General features: G+C 39.1%; 2 protein-coding genes across 4 annotated transcripts; both read right to left on the bottom strand.

Moving 5' to 3' along the window:
• Positions 1–226: 226 nt before the first annotated feature.
• Positions 227–7,746, bottom strand: notum2 (notum pectinacetylesterase 2). Of its 3 annotated transcripts, none has more exons than XM_055158608.1 (14): positions 7,606–7,746; positions 7,420–7,528; positions 3,851–4,079; positions 3,387–3,729; positions 3,193–3,245; positions 2,691–2,786; positions 2,558–2,618; positions 2,362–2,471; positions 2,111–2,213; positions 1,667–1,855; positions 1,498–1,598; positions 1,271–1,418; positions 951–998; positions 227–835 (listed from the first exon to the last, which is right to left on the bottom strand). In XM_055158608.1, exons 4-14 carry the CDS (start codon positions 3,725–3,727, stop codon positions 532–534), a joined length of 1,554 nt encoding a protein of 517 aa, XP_055014583.1. In that variant the 5' UTR covers positions 3,728–3,729; positions 3,851–4,079; positions 7,420–7,528; positions 7,606–7,746; the 3' UTR covers positions 227–531. The 3 variants fall into 3 exon arrangements, with proteins under 3 accessions (XP_055014583.1, XP_055014582.1, XP_020797622.1); XM_055158607.1 differs by adding an exon at positions 6,394–6,468 and having other exon boundaries at positions 7,420–7,628; XM_020941963.2 differs by having other exon boundaries at positions 6,394–7,628.
• A 517-nt stretch (positions 7,747–8,263) lies between these two features.
• On the bottom strand, positions 8,264–9,983 carry coq7 (coenzyme Q7 homolog, ubiquinone (yeast)). The gene is made up of 6 exons (XM_020941920.2): positions 9,832–9,983; positions 9,396–9,577; positions 9,210–9,324; positions 8,948–9,087; positions 8,556–8,624; positions 8,264–8,455 (listed from the first exon to the last, which is right to left on the bottom strand). Exons 1-6 carry the CDS (start codon positions 9,902–9,904, stop codon positions 8,378–8,380), a joined length of 657 nt encoding a protein of 218 aa, XP_020797579.1. The 5' UTR covers positions 9,905–9,983; the 3' UTR covers positions 8,264–8,377.
• Positions 9,984–18,120: the final 8,137 nt, after the last annotated feature.

Raw genomic sequence — 18,120 nt, 5'->3', positions numbered from 1 at the left:
ATATTAACATTTACAATGGGGATCCTATTATTCCCCCCTCCCCCCAAAAAACAAAACATAACAAATATACAAACAAATAAAGCCTTGTGGTTATTGTTTTCATAAAAGAGTGAAATAATTTTTATTTACTTCAAACACAACACTGAGTAATTACCATTAAATACTACCTTTTTTATTAAAACACATAATGCAAGCAAATCTCTGTGGTAAAATCCCCAGACTGGCATAAGTATCTCATGCTCTGGGACTAATGATAAGTATATCATTATCACTCTACATTTAAAATATAGCTGTTTATAGACAGCCTAATTTATAAATTAGTTATGTCCTGTGTCCAGTAGTGGGCACTACACCATTCTCTCACTGCCACATAGGCTACCCCAGCCAAGTCATCTTTGGCTTACCCATGGAGTATAATGGAATGCATACCAGCAACAAGTCCCCAGATTTATGTACCGTGTCAATGGTTATTTGACATGTGTTAATTTAACACCAAGCTTATGCATGTCTCTCACCACTGTTCTTTTTATCTTAGCCCCCATTGCTAATCATGCTAACCAAGGAATCCCCATCTTCTTGTGGATCTACCCCGAGACTCTGGAGGTCCAGTCCCAAGGCTACTAGCATCTGTAGAAGGGTGAGCTCCTGCTGGGTAGCCTGATCCACCAAGGCAGGGCAGGTGGGGTTGCACTGGGGCCACTGGCAGGTGTCTACCAAGTGGAATGGGCAGCCTCTTGCAGGGGTCCTGTTGTTACGCACTGCCTCTAGATTCTTGTCCCAGCATTGCAAGGCTCGTGGCAGAGAAGTGCCCTTTACTTGGAAACTCATCCAGTTACTAAAAAACAACAAGTTACAAAACTTGTTAAGTGCAACAGGTAAACTTCAAAATATAAAAACATATGTTTGAGGAAAATTTCCTTGACTTTAACTAAACTCCAATAGTGCGTTACCTTTTAGTAATCATCGTATGTGAGAGGCAGGATGGAGCAAACACAGCTCTAAAATAGAAACAGATGCAGCGTACAATAGGTTCACATATATATGTATATATGTTTTATGTGTGTGTGTGTATGTATCTCTCTCTCTCTCTGTCTCTCTCTCTGTCTATATATATATATATATATATATATATATATATATATATATATATATATAGAGAGAGAGAGAGAGAGAGAGAGAGAGAGAAAGAAAGAGAGAGAGATAGAGGTAGATAGAGATAGATATAAATATAGATAGATATGACGAGTTATAAGCAATATGGAATACATACGTAACATCACTGAGAGATGTCTTCAGTTCCCGACCCAGGTTCTGGATGTACTGCCATTGTTCCGGAGTCATCCGCTGGCTCCCCATGTAAATGTTCTCCACTCTCAGTTGCTCCTCGTCAAACAGCCACTGCACCACAAACAGTGGGGCTACACAAACAAACATGGCACATATTAAAAAAAAGACTAAATGGCACAGAAGTTTTATGAATGAGAGTATGGATTTTACATGTCATTGTAGAGTATAATTTATGGCCAAAGAAGCACTGCCATTCTTCTCCTTTCTTATAAAGTTGTCGACATCTGTTGGGAACAACTCCATTCCACAGTCTGAGAAAACAATGTCCATGTAAACAAAGAGATTTAATGAATGAAAAAGAGTTGTAAAGAGCCTTCACCTGAGTCCCATCTTGATGGCGTCTTCAGGGGAACATGAAACCGTCTCAGGGCAGTTTGGAGACCTTTGTTGTTTACTCTCTAGAAACCAGCCTGAATCTACCAGGCCACGGACCTGTGCCTCTGTCCCCAGCTGCTCCAGCTGAGCAGCCACTCTGTCAATATTCAGTAAGACACCAGTCCCACCTGCACTGTGGATGAACAAACAAAATAAATATACAGTGGCTTTTATCAAGTCATACAATGCAACCCTGTGCTGACAGTTACATTGTTAAGGAACTTTAATGTCGCCAATGTTATCAGGGATGCTGCTGAAAAAGGAGGTCAGTGCTTACTGCTAAGATCTTCACTTGAGCCTGAATGCAAAATGGCATAGCTTCAGTTCATGACTAAATAAAGGACACTTACAAGTGTCTGCTGTTGACAGCTGAGATTAAGGAGCTCACCTTGTACCAGTCAGCATGACAACCTTGGCCTGCTTTATTCCTTTAGGGATCAAGTCTTTGATGACCTCACGAATGATCAAGGATCCCATGAAGGTGTATTCAGCTGCAATCAAATACTGTTAACAGTGATCTGGATGTATTGATTATCTAATTTATTTTTTTTTGTGTGTGTGTCTTATTATTAACTATAGATAAATACAAAAATACTCAAAATACTCAATGTGAGTCCTGTAGTGAATTAAAAAGCATACTCGTATTTGCATTTTGGTCTTTCTCCTTCTCTCTGCCTCTTGGCCTTGGAGGTGGGTTTGGAGCAGGTCCTGTTCCACTCCACACATCACTCGAACAATATGGAATAAATCTGTGTGAACAGAAATGTTCACACAGATGTCATCAATAACTCAAATAGAGTTATTGATGACATTGTGTGGAGAAAACAATACTTACACAATATTAGCATTATGCCAATGTGGATTTTCCACAGCCTGAAAAGACAATATGCCACTCCCTGTAAATTAAAAAATTCAATTTAGCTTCCCAGTACATGTGCTCCATTGAAATGTACATAAACAAGGCCAACCTGTCTTTGTTTGAGGCCACGCCGTTGAGCTCATCAGCCGTGGGATATTTTGGTACCTGAAATCACAGGTCTCTTTGCTGTAGCAGCACCAGCCTCCTAAAAATACAAGCACTAAAATTAGGGTGTCATATCCGGCACACAGCTCTTTAAGTGGTCCCTGTTTTTAGCCCATTACACAGGCCTGTGGGGTATGGTGAGGATGCACCTGCAGTTAAACCTACTCATAACCACATTCACGCATTCAAATGACAAAACAGAAATTTTAAATGAGCTGAAAAGTCTCTCACATGAACACATGAACTTTGCTGTTACACAGGCTTTTCTTAGGTAGTGTCACATCATATTTAAAATAAAAATATGTAATACAATGAAAACACAACCAATAATCAAAGTGACCAGAAAAGAATAAGGTAATGTCCCCTCAAAATTCCAGTTAGGGCCTCACACCAAACCAAGCTAACCTTCGAGACCAAATTAACCACTTGAATTTTTGAATACTCACCTTCCAGAAATAACAGCCATCGACGGCTCCCTCTGAACTCTCTTAGGTAAAACCTGTGGTACAACAAAAAAGCCAAAATGAGAAGCTGGTTAACAGCTATCTAGAGACAAATTAGAAGATAAGAAATGACTAAAAAAAACAGAAAAAGAAAGTTTAAAGATGAGAGGTGATTTGTGAGAGAGATGCAGTCTCACCCTGCAGCTGTCCCATCGTTACATGTGACCTGTGTGTTTTTAAGGAAGTGCAGCCTCATCTCCTCAGCCTGTTGTCCAGGGCTCCTGGTGCTGCCAGCCCCTACAGGAGCTGCTCCTCTGTTCCCATTGCCTTGTTCTCTGCTGGAGACTGCCGCCGCAATACTTCCAGTGCTTCTGGACGGTAGATCTACCTCTGTGGAGGACTGGCTCACATCTGCTCCCTGTGCCCCACCAGTCTTTTTGGTGGACTTACCACTTGTCTTGACATTGTTCTGGCGGTTGTTCTGGCAAACAATTGCCCCAAGCAAAAGTAGAAAAGCTACAAGGCCAAGTATCTTCATATCTATGGAAACGAGCATGTCAGTGTTTTCAAAATATTTCATTCAAGTCCTTTTGTCCTAGTCTTTTGTGTTAACAAAATAACATATACACATAAATGCCTGAGTTAATCCAGACAGACTTACCTTGTGTGGAACAGTGGTGCTGGTGGGACAGAGGCAATGTTCAGGTGCAGCAGAGAGTGGTGGCGATCAAAGAGAAGAAGTGCTTGCTTGGGTTTTGATGACGACTCAAATCAGCGGTCAGCTTTATAGAGCCACCATATGGATCAGATTTCCTGCTGTTTTGTGGTGGAGCTTCTGCCAGGGCCTTAGGTAAGCAGCTGACGACACAGCGAGGGGAGGTCCTGATGCTCTAAGAGGAGAGCATAACACACATTTCTCTGGCATACTTCACATCTTGTGCACACACTCACTACAAACACTTTCCCATTGGAGCAAGGCTTCAGCTGCAGCTCTTGAGTGTCCACCTCTGATGGTCAGTGATTTGATTTAAACATCTACATCACTGGCATAACTGCATGGACCTTTTGTGTGGTATGTGACCCCAGGGTCATTGGAGCACACACCTCAAACGGTCTTCGACACAGGAATGAAGACGAGTGCAGGTTGGAGAGTGGTCAACACACGGAGCAGGTGCATGACATCATGCCTGTGGCATCAGGCCCATCATGCAACATCACTGCTTTCGCTTATGTTCTATGATGAGGATTTGTTGTTGTTCATCGCAGATAAAGTAAGCTAAATATGTAGCTTTTAAGTGTCATCATCAGTAAGTATAAAACACACCATTGCGTCCATCTTGACAGTGAAATAGAAAAGTGCAGTTTGCATTTATGAAGAAGGCGAATCTGACACTGATCCTCTGGGATGGCTGTGGGGTGACGCACCACTGATCTCTGAAAGATCACAAGCTCTAGGACTGTAAAATTCTCATCAATGAAATGCACACCATCCTAACTTGTCAATCACAACAATTCATGATCTCTTGCTAACTGCGGCGCTAGGGCCTGTATGGGGGTACATAAGGTCTGCAGGATAGCAACAACAGGGACACTAGAATCCAAAACTGGACTCACTCAATTTAGCAAATTTAAAGAAGTATCTGAAGAAAACACATAACAAGTTCCTAATAATATATTAATATAATGATAGACCATAGTTATTATCAGAATTATATTGTAAATGAGAGATTGTAAGCATGTAGCTCAAGTACAGTGAATTGGAGCTACTGAACATTTCTTCATTCCTTAAGTTGTCTGAAGCTGCACCATCTGTCTTCCAAGAAATCAGAGCTACAGTCTGGTTTACAGATATCTCAAATACTTAAAATCAAAAAATATTGCTGTAAATCTTTCATTGTTTTACTTGATCATCACAAAAAGTGCTTTTCTTTTAGGTGTTGTCCTTTTGGTTATCACATACCTATGAATGTGTATTACTAAATTACCTCATAATTAAACTTAACACAAATGCCTGAGTCTCCTCAAATTCAATAAAGAGTCATACTGAGAAGAAGCCTTTGGTTGCAAAGCGTGTGCTGTGCTGGTCCCAGGAGACAGGTTGAACCTCAGACTGACAGGAGCAACAGCCTGACCCCTTGAGCAGCATACGAGGCATTCTTCTTCTCTCTGTTGTTATTTTTCACAGCCAACCTTCAAGGTCAGGACACCTAAAGCTCGGGTGGTCCGAGCCCTTTATCTGCTGAGCATGTGTGTCATCACCAGACCCAGGAGCTACAGGCTTAGCTGACAGCTTCAACGATGGTCAACCCAAAGTTTGTCATATTTTTGAGTCTTAAATACCTTGTGAGTGGGTGATGCTGAGATCTACCATAAAAATATGTAATTAGATTTTTTGATTATGTAATACAAGATTATGTGTCTTTGCCAAAACTTTATATAGTGAAGTGCTCTCAGTCTAGCCATGTTGCGTGTAATTTGACAATCTGTGACAACATCACTCTGAGAGTGCAGGCTGTCAGCAGCAGCAGAGGGCACAGCTGCAGGAGCAGACTGTGATAAATAGGAGAGAGACAAGGCATCAAAACAAGCCTCCAGTGAGATATATGCATTTACCAGAGTAATGCAGTCACTGAATCACTGAAGATGACAGGATGGTCTTAGGAGGGATCAGTGTGAGGTACGGTGCCACTACACGAGGCCAGCAACCATATTGAGCCCCAAACCAGGTGCTAAGAGGCCATGCGTGTTAACCTTTCACAAACTGTCAATACATCAGTATGACAGATGAAGGGTGTAAGGCAGGGACAACTGTTGGATTTGGGACATTGATGAAACAGACATTGCCGATAGGAGCTAACAAAGAAATACATTTTTGTTCATTTATGTCCTGTCCAATACCCCATCTTTAGTCACTTGCTCATCCATACAAGTAAGTAGTTAATTTGATAAGCTCACAGCATACAGACAGCAGCTGTGCCAATTTTACAGAGCACTTGTATTAATATTTGATATTAGTAATCTCCAGCATCACAATTTGCTTTCTAGGTAAACCAATGGTGCTGGAATGTTTGTGCAAGTATTGTTTTTCAGGACAGTGTCAGAATGGAGCACCATAGTGGCCTTGTAGAGGTGTTGGATGCATCAACAAGCTGTCAGTTCAGTGATAAATGCTAGTGGAGAGGTCATGTCCTGCTATTAACTCACCCAATACTCAACTGTAGAGTGTCACCATTTCATCATATACAGTGAGCGCAGAATCTAATCTGAAGATTTTTCTTTCTGAAGCAAGGCAGACAATATAGATCAGCTTGTTAGAGAGTTTAATAGTTGTTTTTTTGTTTTGTTTTGTTTTTTTATAATAGTAGTGCATTTGAGGGAGTGGATTCCCAGTGAAATGATGTCAGGCCTTTACATCATGTGTTGTCAGTTCACAAGGTGAGGACATGCAGGCACACGGCCACAGCTCTCTGTACACACCTCCAATCAACAGAAATATTTCACATGCATGTAGCATGTATGTGAACATACATATATGCATTACACCGCAATAATAAACCACCTAACATATGTACTTAAAGTAATCACCTTAACATGCCTCTCTGAGCCTCACTGCTTTTGAAGTATGACATCACACGACAAGTATTTTTATGTATACACATAACGTATAACAGTTATCTATTTTTATCTTTGAGTAAGTGTTTTTATCTCACATGTGGAGAGCTGTGGAGGCCTGAATAGTCTAAAACTGTTCAGTTTGAGTTAATTTAAGTCAGTGGCCTCTCTCTTCTGATTATTTGTCATGCACATATTACGATAAATGGGATATGATTCACACTTATACGTGTGAGGCACAACTTTTATGTTTGCTACTGTAGATGAGTCACAGAGTGCAATAGTGAACACATCACATCACAGTGTGTACACAGTCTGGTTCAGATGGGGCCAGAGTCTGAATTAAATTCTTTGGATGAATTATAATTATTCTTTTGTTTTAATAGTTGGAAAAGCAGCTTCCTTAGTCAAACCTTGATTCTTGATTCTTCTTCATTTCTAACAAAGCAAAAATGACCACAAAGTAAAACCAGATGTGTGTGGCTTGCTCCTGAAAATGTGCAGTGAAATTGTCATAGAGCCTAATTTAGTTTAATGGCTGTCTTTTATGGTTGTCGTCCAGGCACTTTGTATAGGGGACACCAAACGAATGGAGCGTGTAGAAACCGGAGCGCTTACCTCAGTAGGTATACATGCATCACAGCCATGTTGGGTCTCCATTTCATCCAGTTAAGATGTCACTCATCCCTCATTTCAGAAGTTTCATAAATGACAAACCAGGAATGAACTGATTTTTAGAACATAAGGTTATGTTATCTCAGGCCATGATATCTCAGGCTGCAAAAATATATAACTAAATCCTACCTTAAATTATTATTTGTTGAATAGGTCAAATGCTCCAAGCAATATTAGCTGATGTAACAGTCAGAGGGTGCAAATGGGCCTTAACCAAAAACACGATTGTCTGAAACAGTCTGTACAAACACAAGCCAAAAAGGAATACAACCTGTATCCGAAAGCTTTTATGGATTTGTTTTATTGAAGTATCAAAATTTACAACCCCAATTCTTCACAGGGGAAGATTTTATAGCCCTCTCAAACTGTCGTTGCCAGGTTCTCATATGTTTCAGCAAATTCCTTTTGACAATATTCAAAGAACGTGAGGAATTTACAAAAAGGACAATGTGCAAACACAATGATTAAAGTGGTGTTTATGTAGCATCTGAGGTTATTACCAGCCACATTAACACAGCAATCTGTGCAATCTTGTATTTACTTATAGTTTAATCACCCAAGATGGAGTTGAGCATGTGGATTTGTTACTTTATTTAAACAGTTGCACCATGCTATAAAACTGTCACCACTATTAATCTACACCACATAAAGTATATAATGATGTTAAGGCTGCATCCCCATTTGGCTCATGTTGCATCATGTAAGTATTTGCTTTCATGAGTTTTGGCAAGTTCATACATTATGACAACTATATTCCCCTGATGCCCAGTATTTACCAGTAAGTGAGTTATACATCGTCAATGGCTGCAATTTAATGATCAGATCTACAACCACTGCAACCGGTCTTTAAAAACACAACCTGATCGAGACGTAACATATACACAAAAGAAAAAGTTTGTAACTAGATCCGTTGAGAAACAGATATTGCCACTTTGCAGCCCAGCTGTATTGCAGTTTTTAGAAGCCAGTATCCAGGTATCTACAATAAAGAATTGAATTAAATTAAAATTGAGTTTAAAAAATATTATTCGCCTGAATTAATTTAATAAGAGGGTATTCAGACATGAAGGCATACTTACAGTTTCAGCATCATGCTCTAATCCTGTGTCATGGTGCTCCATTTCATCATCCCTGAACTCCTTTATTACCTATCAGAGGCACACAGAGTTAGTTAGCCTCTGTTCTTAACATTATTTCATCAGTTCAGTATGGTTTCCAAACTTGAAATTTTAAATCAAACTGACAGCTGCTGTACTTTCAAGCTGCATGAATGTTAATTAGGGTTTAATGTTGAAAAATGAATTATGTTATTGTGCCCACTTTCACAAAGAATGTATGGTGTTAAATTAAAGACATGCTGTCAAACTTTAAATTATATCTTAAAATCATCTCAGGACCTGGGCAAAGGGCTACACTGTCACTCTGTGAAACCTCTAGTTTAATGTAACAGATGCAGAAGATGCAGTCTTACTTGTAGGAGTTCAGTGTATCGTTCTGGGTCTTTCTCCATGAGAGCTCTGATCTGACTGTTATAGTGTTCTGTAATGCTTTCTTCAACAGCCACAGTGCAGGCCATAGCCCCCTCTTTCCCCAGTAAGGCAGTAGATGCTCCTGCAATGTAGGTAACCTCATTACATGAGCAATATAACAATGTTTATTTGTAGTGGACCAGTCATTTATTAACACATTAACTCATTATAATTTGTACTTGAACTAATGTAATCAAAACAAACCTAAAACAAATCCTGCAATGTTCCAAAGAGGAAGAAGCGCTGTAGGGCGAACTCTGTTCTCAGCAAGTATTTCATTAAATCTCTCAAGGTGCTTCTTTTCTTGATTCCACATCTCCTGAGTAACCAAACAAGAGTGTGAGTGTGAAATTAATTTGCACACAACGTCCCTATAAATCATATCGTCACCTGGATTAGAGGTCCGCTCTGAGACCGTCTCAACACTGACATTTGTCCTGCGTAGATTCGGTTGGCCCCATATTCACCCGCGTGATCCACTCGCAACATCCGATCCAACATCTCTTTCTCATCGCTGTCTCGTGGGGGCGGAATCACGCTATGACACCGTGAACTCACCACCAAAGGGGGCACTAGAACAGATCATGTTTAGAGAAGAGTGCATATAATTAACATTTGCAGAGCGTATTGCCGAATAAGTCCATTTGTGCCAAGCAGTTCTCTCTATTTAATCAAGATAAAAGCACGTCTCTAAAAACGTTTACTTACTCAGTATAATAGTTATTTTAATAGATCTATGCTCTCTTGTGAACTCTTGTTTTTAGCATTTGCTAAGCTAACACCATTATTTAACAGTTTTGGAGAAAAAAAATAGCCTTCATGTTACCCGTGAGTTTCAAAAACTGTCGAATCGTAAGCGGAGCGAATGCAGCTAATCCGGCGTGTGTGGCTTGCTGCATAGCTGGGAAATGTTAATATTAAATTAATAGAAAAGCAACTAATGTTACTAGTGCAACTGTCATTGAACTGTCAGGCGAGTGTGGCGCAGGGGTATGACGTCACTACCGGGCGACCAGTGTTAATTTGACATTTACCCATGGATCTATTATGATTTACCCATGAGAATGGCAATAAATCATTTATCCCTAATATCTGCTATATCACCCCTACTGATTTAATCGAATACCTTCCTGGCTCTACACAGGTAAAATATGGTCAACTTGCTGTAAAAATCAAAATATAATTGTGTAAAAACGAATATTTTCTATGGGCCATTATGTGTTAAAATGAATTAGCTGTCTAACTGAATGGTAGTGCTATGCTTTTGTTGTAAGTACATTACTATTTCTAAGTAAATTACTGCTCACTCTCTAAAGATGGCAGTATTGTACAGCATGTACCTTAGCTGAGACACTTCACTTTAGGATACTTTTGCTGTAGGCCTACTTGTTCAAGTTACTTTACTTACTACATTTCCTACAGACATAAGCTATATTTTGTATATGCCATTTCAAGTGAATATGGGGCGTAAATTACTTCCTTCTTTACAAATGAAATATGTGTGCAGGACACAGGGACAGAGGAATCTGAGGAATGAATGGTGTCTCGGCTGCTGGCTGTGATAGTTCTGGGTGCTGCTCCCTGTGTTGGTTTGGTCTGTATGTGTTTGTGGCGAGACACTGGTTATGTGCTTCCCTATCTGTCTGTCTGACTGTGGGTGGTTACACATGTGTGGCAACTATATGGTATGGCCTACGTGTGCTTTGCTTTTTGTCCTTTCTGACCCTAATGAGGACAAGATTTCGATTCAAGTGTTAGGCTCGGGCTGGATAAATGTTCACCTGACCACTTAATAATATACCTTTGTGTTTGGGAAGAAAGCAAACAAACACATCAGTGCACTGAATATAAATTAGAAAGATTGACTTATTTCTTGTACAGTTTATTTTAACATTTGCCAGGGGTATAAGCCTAGTGTATATTGTGTCCATGTTCCGCATTCATTAAAAGTAAATGAGGGGCATCCAATGTCAAAACTTATGATGAAGATCCATGCAGATCTGCACCATTTTTCCCCCTTATTCCAAGTACGCCTCAAGGTCTTCCAGCTTTACCTTTTGATTAGATATCTAATACCTTGAACTTAATAACTTTGTAACAAATAAAGAAGACAATCATTACACTGTTTGCCTAAGGTGCCTTCTTCATGGTCAGGCAAAGGAATTCTTCAATTAGGTGGTGCTGATGGTTTATTTTTCAAAAGTCTGGGTAAGACTAGACTTCTTTGCAGAGAGACATTAAAGAATGTCTGACAGGTGAACCAGTCATCCTCCAAAAACAAACTTTCTCTTCTATGTGAAAGTATAGACAGCATTAGGTAAGCACTATCTGGGGTGCAATGAAAAGAAGGAAAGGAGGTCTAGTGCAGAGGAGCAATGACAAATGGATTAAAGAACCAACCACAACCAGAGGGAAGCTCAAATATATGCACCTTTACGCATATTTGGCTTTCACTTTGTTTATGCGATGTTTGCATGCATCCATGGACCTGCAGTCTGCACACCCTTGCTCCAAGGCTCTGGCCAGACGGTGCATAGCTGTGGTGGGACACGGGCTCAGTGCGTCAACAATGTCTGCACTCACTAAAAAGAGACGTGATAGGTCTTGTCTCATTTAAGGCCTGGTGTGGCAGGACACCCAGAGCTGGCTTTGTGACAGTCTTGTGTATTTAATATAAGATTCAAATATATGTGTGTTTTACATTCATAATTGGACTCATAATTGTCCTTAACAAATTCTCGACTTAAGGGTTGTAGCCAATTAAATTGGTGTCCGAAATGGACTTAAAGATCCACCCAGTTATATTTCCCTCCTTAATTTTTTCCATTCTATTTTCCTCCTTTATGCCTTTCCTAAACCGCAAGTGCTATGACAGTGCCTAAAGGGAAAAGTAAAAAAGGGTTGCATAGAGTGTTTTGTTTATTGAGATCCCCCATTAGCATATTTCTCTTTTTTTTTGTTTATTTCAAATACAGTGTTTTTAAATATTATTTGTCCTTTTGTATGCTGTGATTTGCAGATGGTTTCACACATTTAAATTGGAAGACCTTCCTAATAAACCCAACATTTGTCTATCCAGGTAAAACCCTCAGTAACCCTATTAACGTCTACCTTATTACCTGACTTCCACATCCTGGGCAGCCAAACTTGCTTTAAGTGTAGGACTACTTCACAAAATGGGCTGGCTAATAAGGCTCATGGGACAAACTTGAACCTTCAATATATCTTTGGTCCACAAGAGAGTACTGAGATAAACAAAAAAATAACTGTTTTGATTCAATTTTGCCCTAAATAATTGCTAGTTAAGAGGGTTTAAATGTATATAGTCCAGTGTCTTCCTCCAAAGTTATGAGGGTGTGCTCTAAACCACATGCTTTTACTGACAGGACATGCACTAGACCATGATTAAAATATGATTGCACAGCCCTACTTTACCTAACATTGATAACATCCATTGATACATTTACATTTTAATCCACAAAGGGACAACATTCTGAAATCACATGGAACACTGGAATTGTAAGTTAGTCATTGTTTTTACCATTTGCCTCCTATATTCGGTTTAAGTTAAAAAGTGCCAAGTTTGCAGAAAATGTCCAGAGGTGCTTGTGGTTTTCTGTGTTGCCTTTTGGCAGAAGCTTTGCACGTTTATGACCATTTTGGTTAATTTATGATGTTGTAAATTTTGCTGGTGATATTTGTACTTGGGCGTTCTTAATATTGGAGTACAAGGCATTTCACTGGAAATTAAGATGGTTAACATGGAGTAGCAGCTTTTTATTAATGCTATTTGTTCTAGATGTGAAATTAAGTTATGCAACATTGTGAGCAAACAAGTTTTTATAGGTTGTTGCTATTCTTAAATAGAGGTTTTCCCATAAAGTCCATTCAATCAAGATTTATTTTATAACTTGAAAATCAACAATGTCTCCCAAAAAGCCACCTAACTCTATTATTGAATTGTTTACACTTATCTTGTTGCCCATTCAGACCAAGTTAAGTCCCTGCCTGTTTTTTCACGGACACTGGAGAGTGAATTTAGCTTTGTCTGGTACAAGTTAAATGGCCCTTGTCTGTCTGGCTGTGTGCCCTGTGTGATTTTTTACGAGGGGATAAGATAATGCCTTAAAGTGCTGCTTATGCCAAAGAAAGACAGAGCTGGCACATGTTCAAGCAATCACTGTCAAGTTGTGGAGTGATTTTCTGAATGAAGCAGTTAGATAATAGCTAGTTATGGTACGAGGTCAATAGAGAAAACACACGAGACTGCAATGGGAGCATGTAAACAAGTTCGGGAAAGTGAGTTTAAAATACAGGAATTGGATTTGTACCTCTAAGGCAAGTTGAAGTTTATATAAAGAAGAGTGTTTATATGAATTACCTGGTTACATTGAGATCTAAGGAGAACAGTATACACATGATGTCTAACACAGAAGTGTATAAATTTAGTCAAACAATCCATTTACAGGGTGTGATGGCCAGACAAGCAGCACTTGTGCTACAAAACCATTCATTTAACTAGCATTTCCTGTTAGCCGCAGGATGTGGCTCCTTCTCGTTGACTGACTAATCCTATATGGTTTTCCGGAAGTCACGTTTTGAACTCTCTTATTTAGGAAGAGAAAAGTGCAGAGTAGAATAAAGATGAACATGGTGGTAGGAGTGCACAGGATTGTTGTTAATTCTGAATATTATAGCAGAGGTGCATTATTCAGTAGCATATTTGGTTTTGTTTTACTACAAACACGTATGTAACTTGAGAATTCGTGACCTCATCAGATCTTGGAAGCTAAACATGTTTGGGCCTGGTTAATACTTGGATGGGAGATCACTATGGGCAGCAGAGACTCTAGTTGTTGTTGTGTCCTTAGGGAAGACACTTCACCCACCTTGCCCTGTGATACTAAAAGTCTTTGTTAAACCACTTCTTGTGCAGTGAATATGAAACACACCCATTTTAATCATCAAAACAATGAAAACATCATATGTGTTGCATAAACAAGTTTCCTTCTTCTGAACAAGCAACAAAACTTTAGTGCTGTAACAAAATAATTTAGTCAAATATGCCAAAAAATACTCTTAGTGATATATCAATACAGCAGCCCATGATATTGGTATTGTATCATCACATTAAACAATACAATATTTCAATATTTTTTCACACCCCTATTCACAAACTGGAGAGTGCTTTTCTACTTTATTATGAGCCTTTCCTTGAAGAGAATCTAACCAATTCTATAATTGTAAAACAAGACCATGTAAAAGTGTTAAGGCATATTTTCCAAGGACATAAAATGAATAGCAAAGCTGTCGCTGGGGCAATTATTTGCGGTATAAATATAAAAAAAAAATGTTATAACAACAAAAACAGCCCGTGGTATAAAAAGTGCTAGTCATCACTACATGTTTTGACCACATTGTACTCATGCCATTTGTTTTCCAGCCTAAAACGTAGAGGAATGTTTTTACAGTGCACAGGGAGTGGAGGATTTCTTAATAAACGTCACTGACAACCATAATCCTTTACTCCCACTCAGTTTGTCCAAGAAGTATTTTTAGAAAGCGAAGTTTACAGTGCAAGTTAAGAGAGGAATTGTTTTTGTTGATGGCTGTCTTACCACTTCACTGGAATGACTCTTGATGAGTTGGTGGCTTGTACGTCACAATGGCCTGGAGTGAGTGGGTGTTCGGCTCCATGCTCTATTAAGAGGAGAGCCAAAAACGCAGATTATGGCCAACAAGTCTCAGGGGAGCGTCCCATTGATTTCCACTTGCTGCTATTTAAGATCTGTGAAGATCTGTTTTGAGTTAAGAATGAAACCACGGCATCCTATTAAGCACTGTTAAGTAACTGTGCTGTGTTTACTCAGAAGAAAGACCTGTTTTTTAAGGCTTACAGAAGCACATGCACAAATCTTGACATCTCCAGACAGATGAATAAATAAAACAGACACCTGTAGTAATTGTTTAAAGTAGTTTCTGCCTGCACTGCAACGTCACATGTTTTTACTGTGTGGACAAAAAGTCAACAGAACCAAAATAAATGTGTTTAGGTTTTGACTGCAGAGGAGTCGTGCTGTGACCTACTGGCTCATGTCCAGTGTCTCTTCTTTGTTTAGGACCTGTCTAAACCTGAGGTTACTGCGGACGCTCTGCCCTGATAGGCAACGTCAGACTCCAAGGTCCAAACTCACAAATGAAATTATATATATGCCTAAAGCTGTATTACAGAATACATTTTTCAACACTACTGCTCAATTCGAATGTGTTGTGGGTTCAATAGCTTTTGAAGTGTTCATTACCTCATAATTTTACTTCATACACAGGACTTGCCTGTTGTGGGTGAATAAAAAGAAGATTGACTTTGAAAAGTGTATACTCTCCTACATAGACAAGTATAATTGACAAAGGATAGAAGGCTATTAAACTAAATAATAGTATTTATTTGGCATATTCCCACACATTCCCTTGATAGACAGTCTTATAATACTATGTCTAAAAGACATTATCAATTATAAACACTCTGCAACTCAAATCCTCATCCAAGTTAAAAAATTCTGTAATTATAAATTAAGGATTTCAGTTATTTGATGTCTGTAGCACTCTGAATTTAATTCTACACATTATCAATCTCAATTCAAGCCAAGATATTATTGTCATAGATCTGGGGATCTGTCATAGATTGGGATATCTGGTATGGTTCTCTCTAAAAGCGATTGGAAGACGCGGAACATCATGACAATTTTCTGAATCTGGGCGAAGCGCCACAACACCGGAACAAGTCAAAAAATCTAACTTTTCTTACATCCAGTTTAAAGAAAAGCAGACATCTTCTCTGTCTACAAATGCACAAAGTGATTACGTTTTTCACGTTTTTCACAAACAAAATAGTCTGCACTGACGCTAAAACAGGCTGAAGTACGTCTGTCTGTGTTGCCATGTTTGTTTTGGTTCGCTTTGGCGCTTGGCCTTTGGCTTCTGCACAAACCTCAATGCTGCTATGTGATTGGTCCGCCCACCCGATTAACCATACAGTGGGAGTCTCCCAAGATGGATTCTCATGAGTTTGTGAACTCACAAATATCATGAGAATCCATTTTGCTGTGCAAGGTTAAGTCAATTTAACTCCTAATCAAAAGTCACTGTATCTGAGGTCTGAGTAAGGTGTCACAGTGCTTTGTAGGCAGTTGAAGTACTGTTAGACATTAGACAGCCTGCTTTGTGTCATTAAAAACAAAAACACCTAAAAACAATAGGTAGTTTAAGTGTCTAAGAAGGCAATTAGATTTGCCTAGTTTTTGTGTTTTATAAGCTCTGATGGAGATGATAATGTACTGATACATTATTATTCTCAGCACCAAGACCTATTGTCATAAGAATAGGATTCATTGAGCATTCAGTTGTACACCTGCAGGTCTTACAGTGGTTTCAGTTCCTCAAGAGTTGCGCAGTACTATTGCAACTAGTATATTGCAACAAGGACCCAATGTGTATTATGTTAAAAAATAATAATGATTAAATACATATTTTGTGGCAGAAAAGTAAGAATGTATGTTGACACGATACCAGAACAAACAGACAGGAAATGCACATGTTGCAGTATGTTCTCGAGAGATGGGTGTGTTAAAGTCATATCCAGCTGTGCACCACATTTGCCCTGTGTGATGGGCCTTGGTGGCTTTCTTCACAGAGTAATCACAGCCCGGGGTCACTCAGACACCTCGAGCTTCAGTGAAGATGAGAAAATAACAGCCAGAAATGCAATGTCTGAAACAGAACGAGCATCTTTACAGAGTCTGAGGTTTAAAGGCACTGGGGTGAGAGTGGTGTCATAGAAAAGACCAGCAATTTGTGTTAAAAAAGTTATGCAATTTGTCATTCCACATTTCAACAAAATTCCATTGGCAAGTTCCACTCATGGTAAATCAGTCCTTCTACATCTATAGCATGTATATAGCATTTAAGAATACACTACTGTTCATCTTGATCAGAGTCAAGTTGGACCATTTTTTTAAATCTACTGCAACAGCTGTTTCAACATTATTTTGTGGTCAACAGGAAAGGAGTACTAAACTGAGATTACCTATCCTGGAACATCTATGTAATACAGTTTTTTTTTCTGAATGAGAGCCATGCCTGATTCTAATATCTTGCAAGTAAAGTGGCAATCACACTCATTGTAACAGGAGGTCTTTGATCAGTCTGTTTCAGCATTTCTTTGTGTTCTCCAAGAATCTCAAAGTGATTTTTTAAAATTTGTTTCTTTGGTCCCCCTGAGTTACATGCTTCTTAACAGTATTTGATTTTTCAACACAGCAATTTTGGCAATGACCTCTGCTAAATAGAAATGATAATATGAGTTGTGAATGAATACAGCTGGTAGGCTGAGTGATGCATACCTTTAGACTTGTATCACTCTCAGAGACTTGTGAGTTGTGCCTAAAGTGTGTTAAACTGGATCAGGTCACACATTTGCACATTAGACTAGACCAGGGGTGTCAAACATACGGCCCAGGGGCTGGATCCGGCCCTCCAAGACCTTCAATCTGGCCCTCGACTAATTTTCTACTAAAATATTTTAATTATATTTTCTATTAAAATATTGGTAATTTTCTGTGTTTTCTGTGCACCTCTGTGTGTGGATGCCTCCCACCAGAGCAGACACAAATGAAGACTTGCCTCTTTCCAAACGCTCTTAAAGGATGATCGTTTTGACTGTTGACCGTGACATCCTCATTAGCAAAATGTCAAAAATGAGAAAAGTGGACTTTCCAATTGGATTTTCCAAGAAAAACTGACTTATTCCTATTTGCTTACAAGTTAATGTTAAAACATTGTGTTGAAATTGTATTTTTCTTTCAGGTTGTTCATAATATTATAATATTTTGTAAAAGAAAGAGTTCATCAATTAAAAAAGATTTCTGTAATACATTTGTGTTTCTCTGCACAAATATTTGAACTTATTGCTATTCTTGGGGTAGATATGCCATGAGTTTTCTGATCTGGCCTCTTTGGGATCAAAGTAGGTTGGATACAGCCCCTGGACCAATATGAGTTTGACACCCCTGTACTAGCCTGAGGTCTCACAGTGAGCCTGAGGATAAGATAGACCTTT

The sequence above is a fragment of the Boleophthalmus pectinirostris genome, unplaced genomic scaffold (genome assembly GCF_026225935.1).
Source record: "Boleophthalmus pectinirostris isolate CB_2022bp ecotype Guang Dong unplaced genomic scaffold, ASM2622593v1 HiC_scaffold_22, whole genome shotgun sequence".
In the NCBI taxonomy this organism is placed as follows: Eukaryota; Metazoa; Chordata; class Actinopteri; order Gobiiformes; family Gobiidae; genus Boleophthalmus; species Boleophthalmus pectinirostris.
Note: the sequence above shows the minus strand (reverse complement) of the source record. Positions and strands in the feature narration are given on the sequence as shown.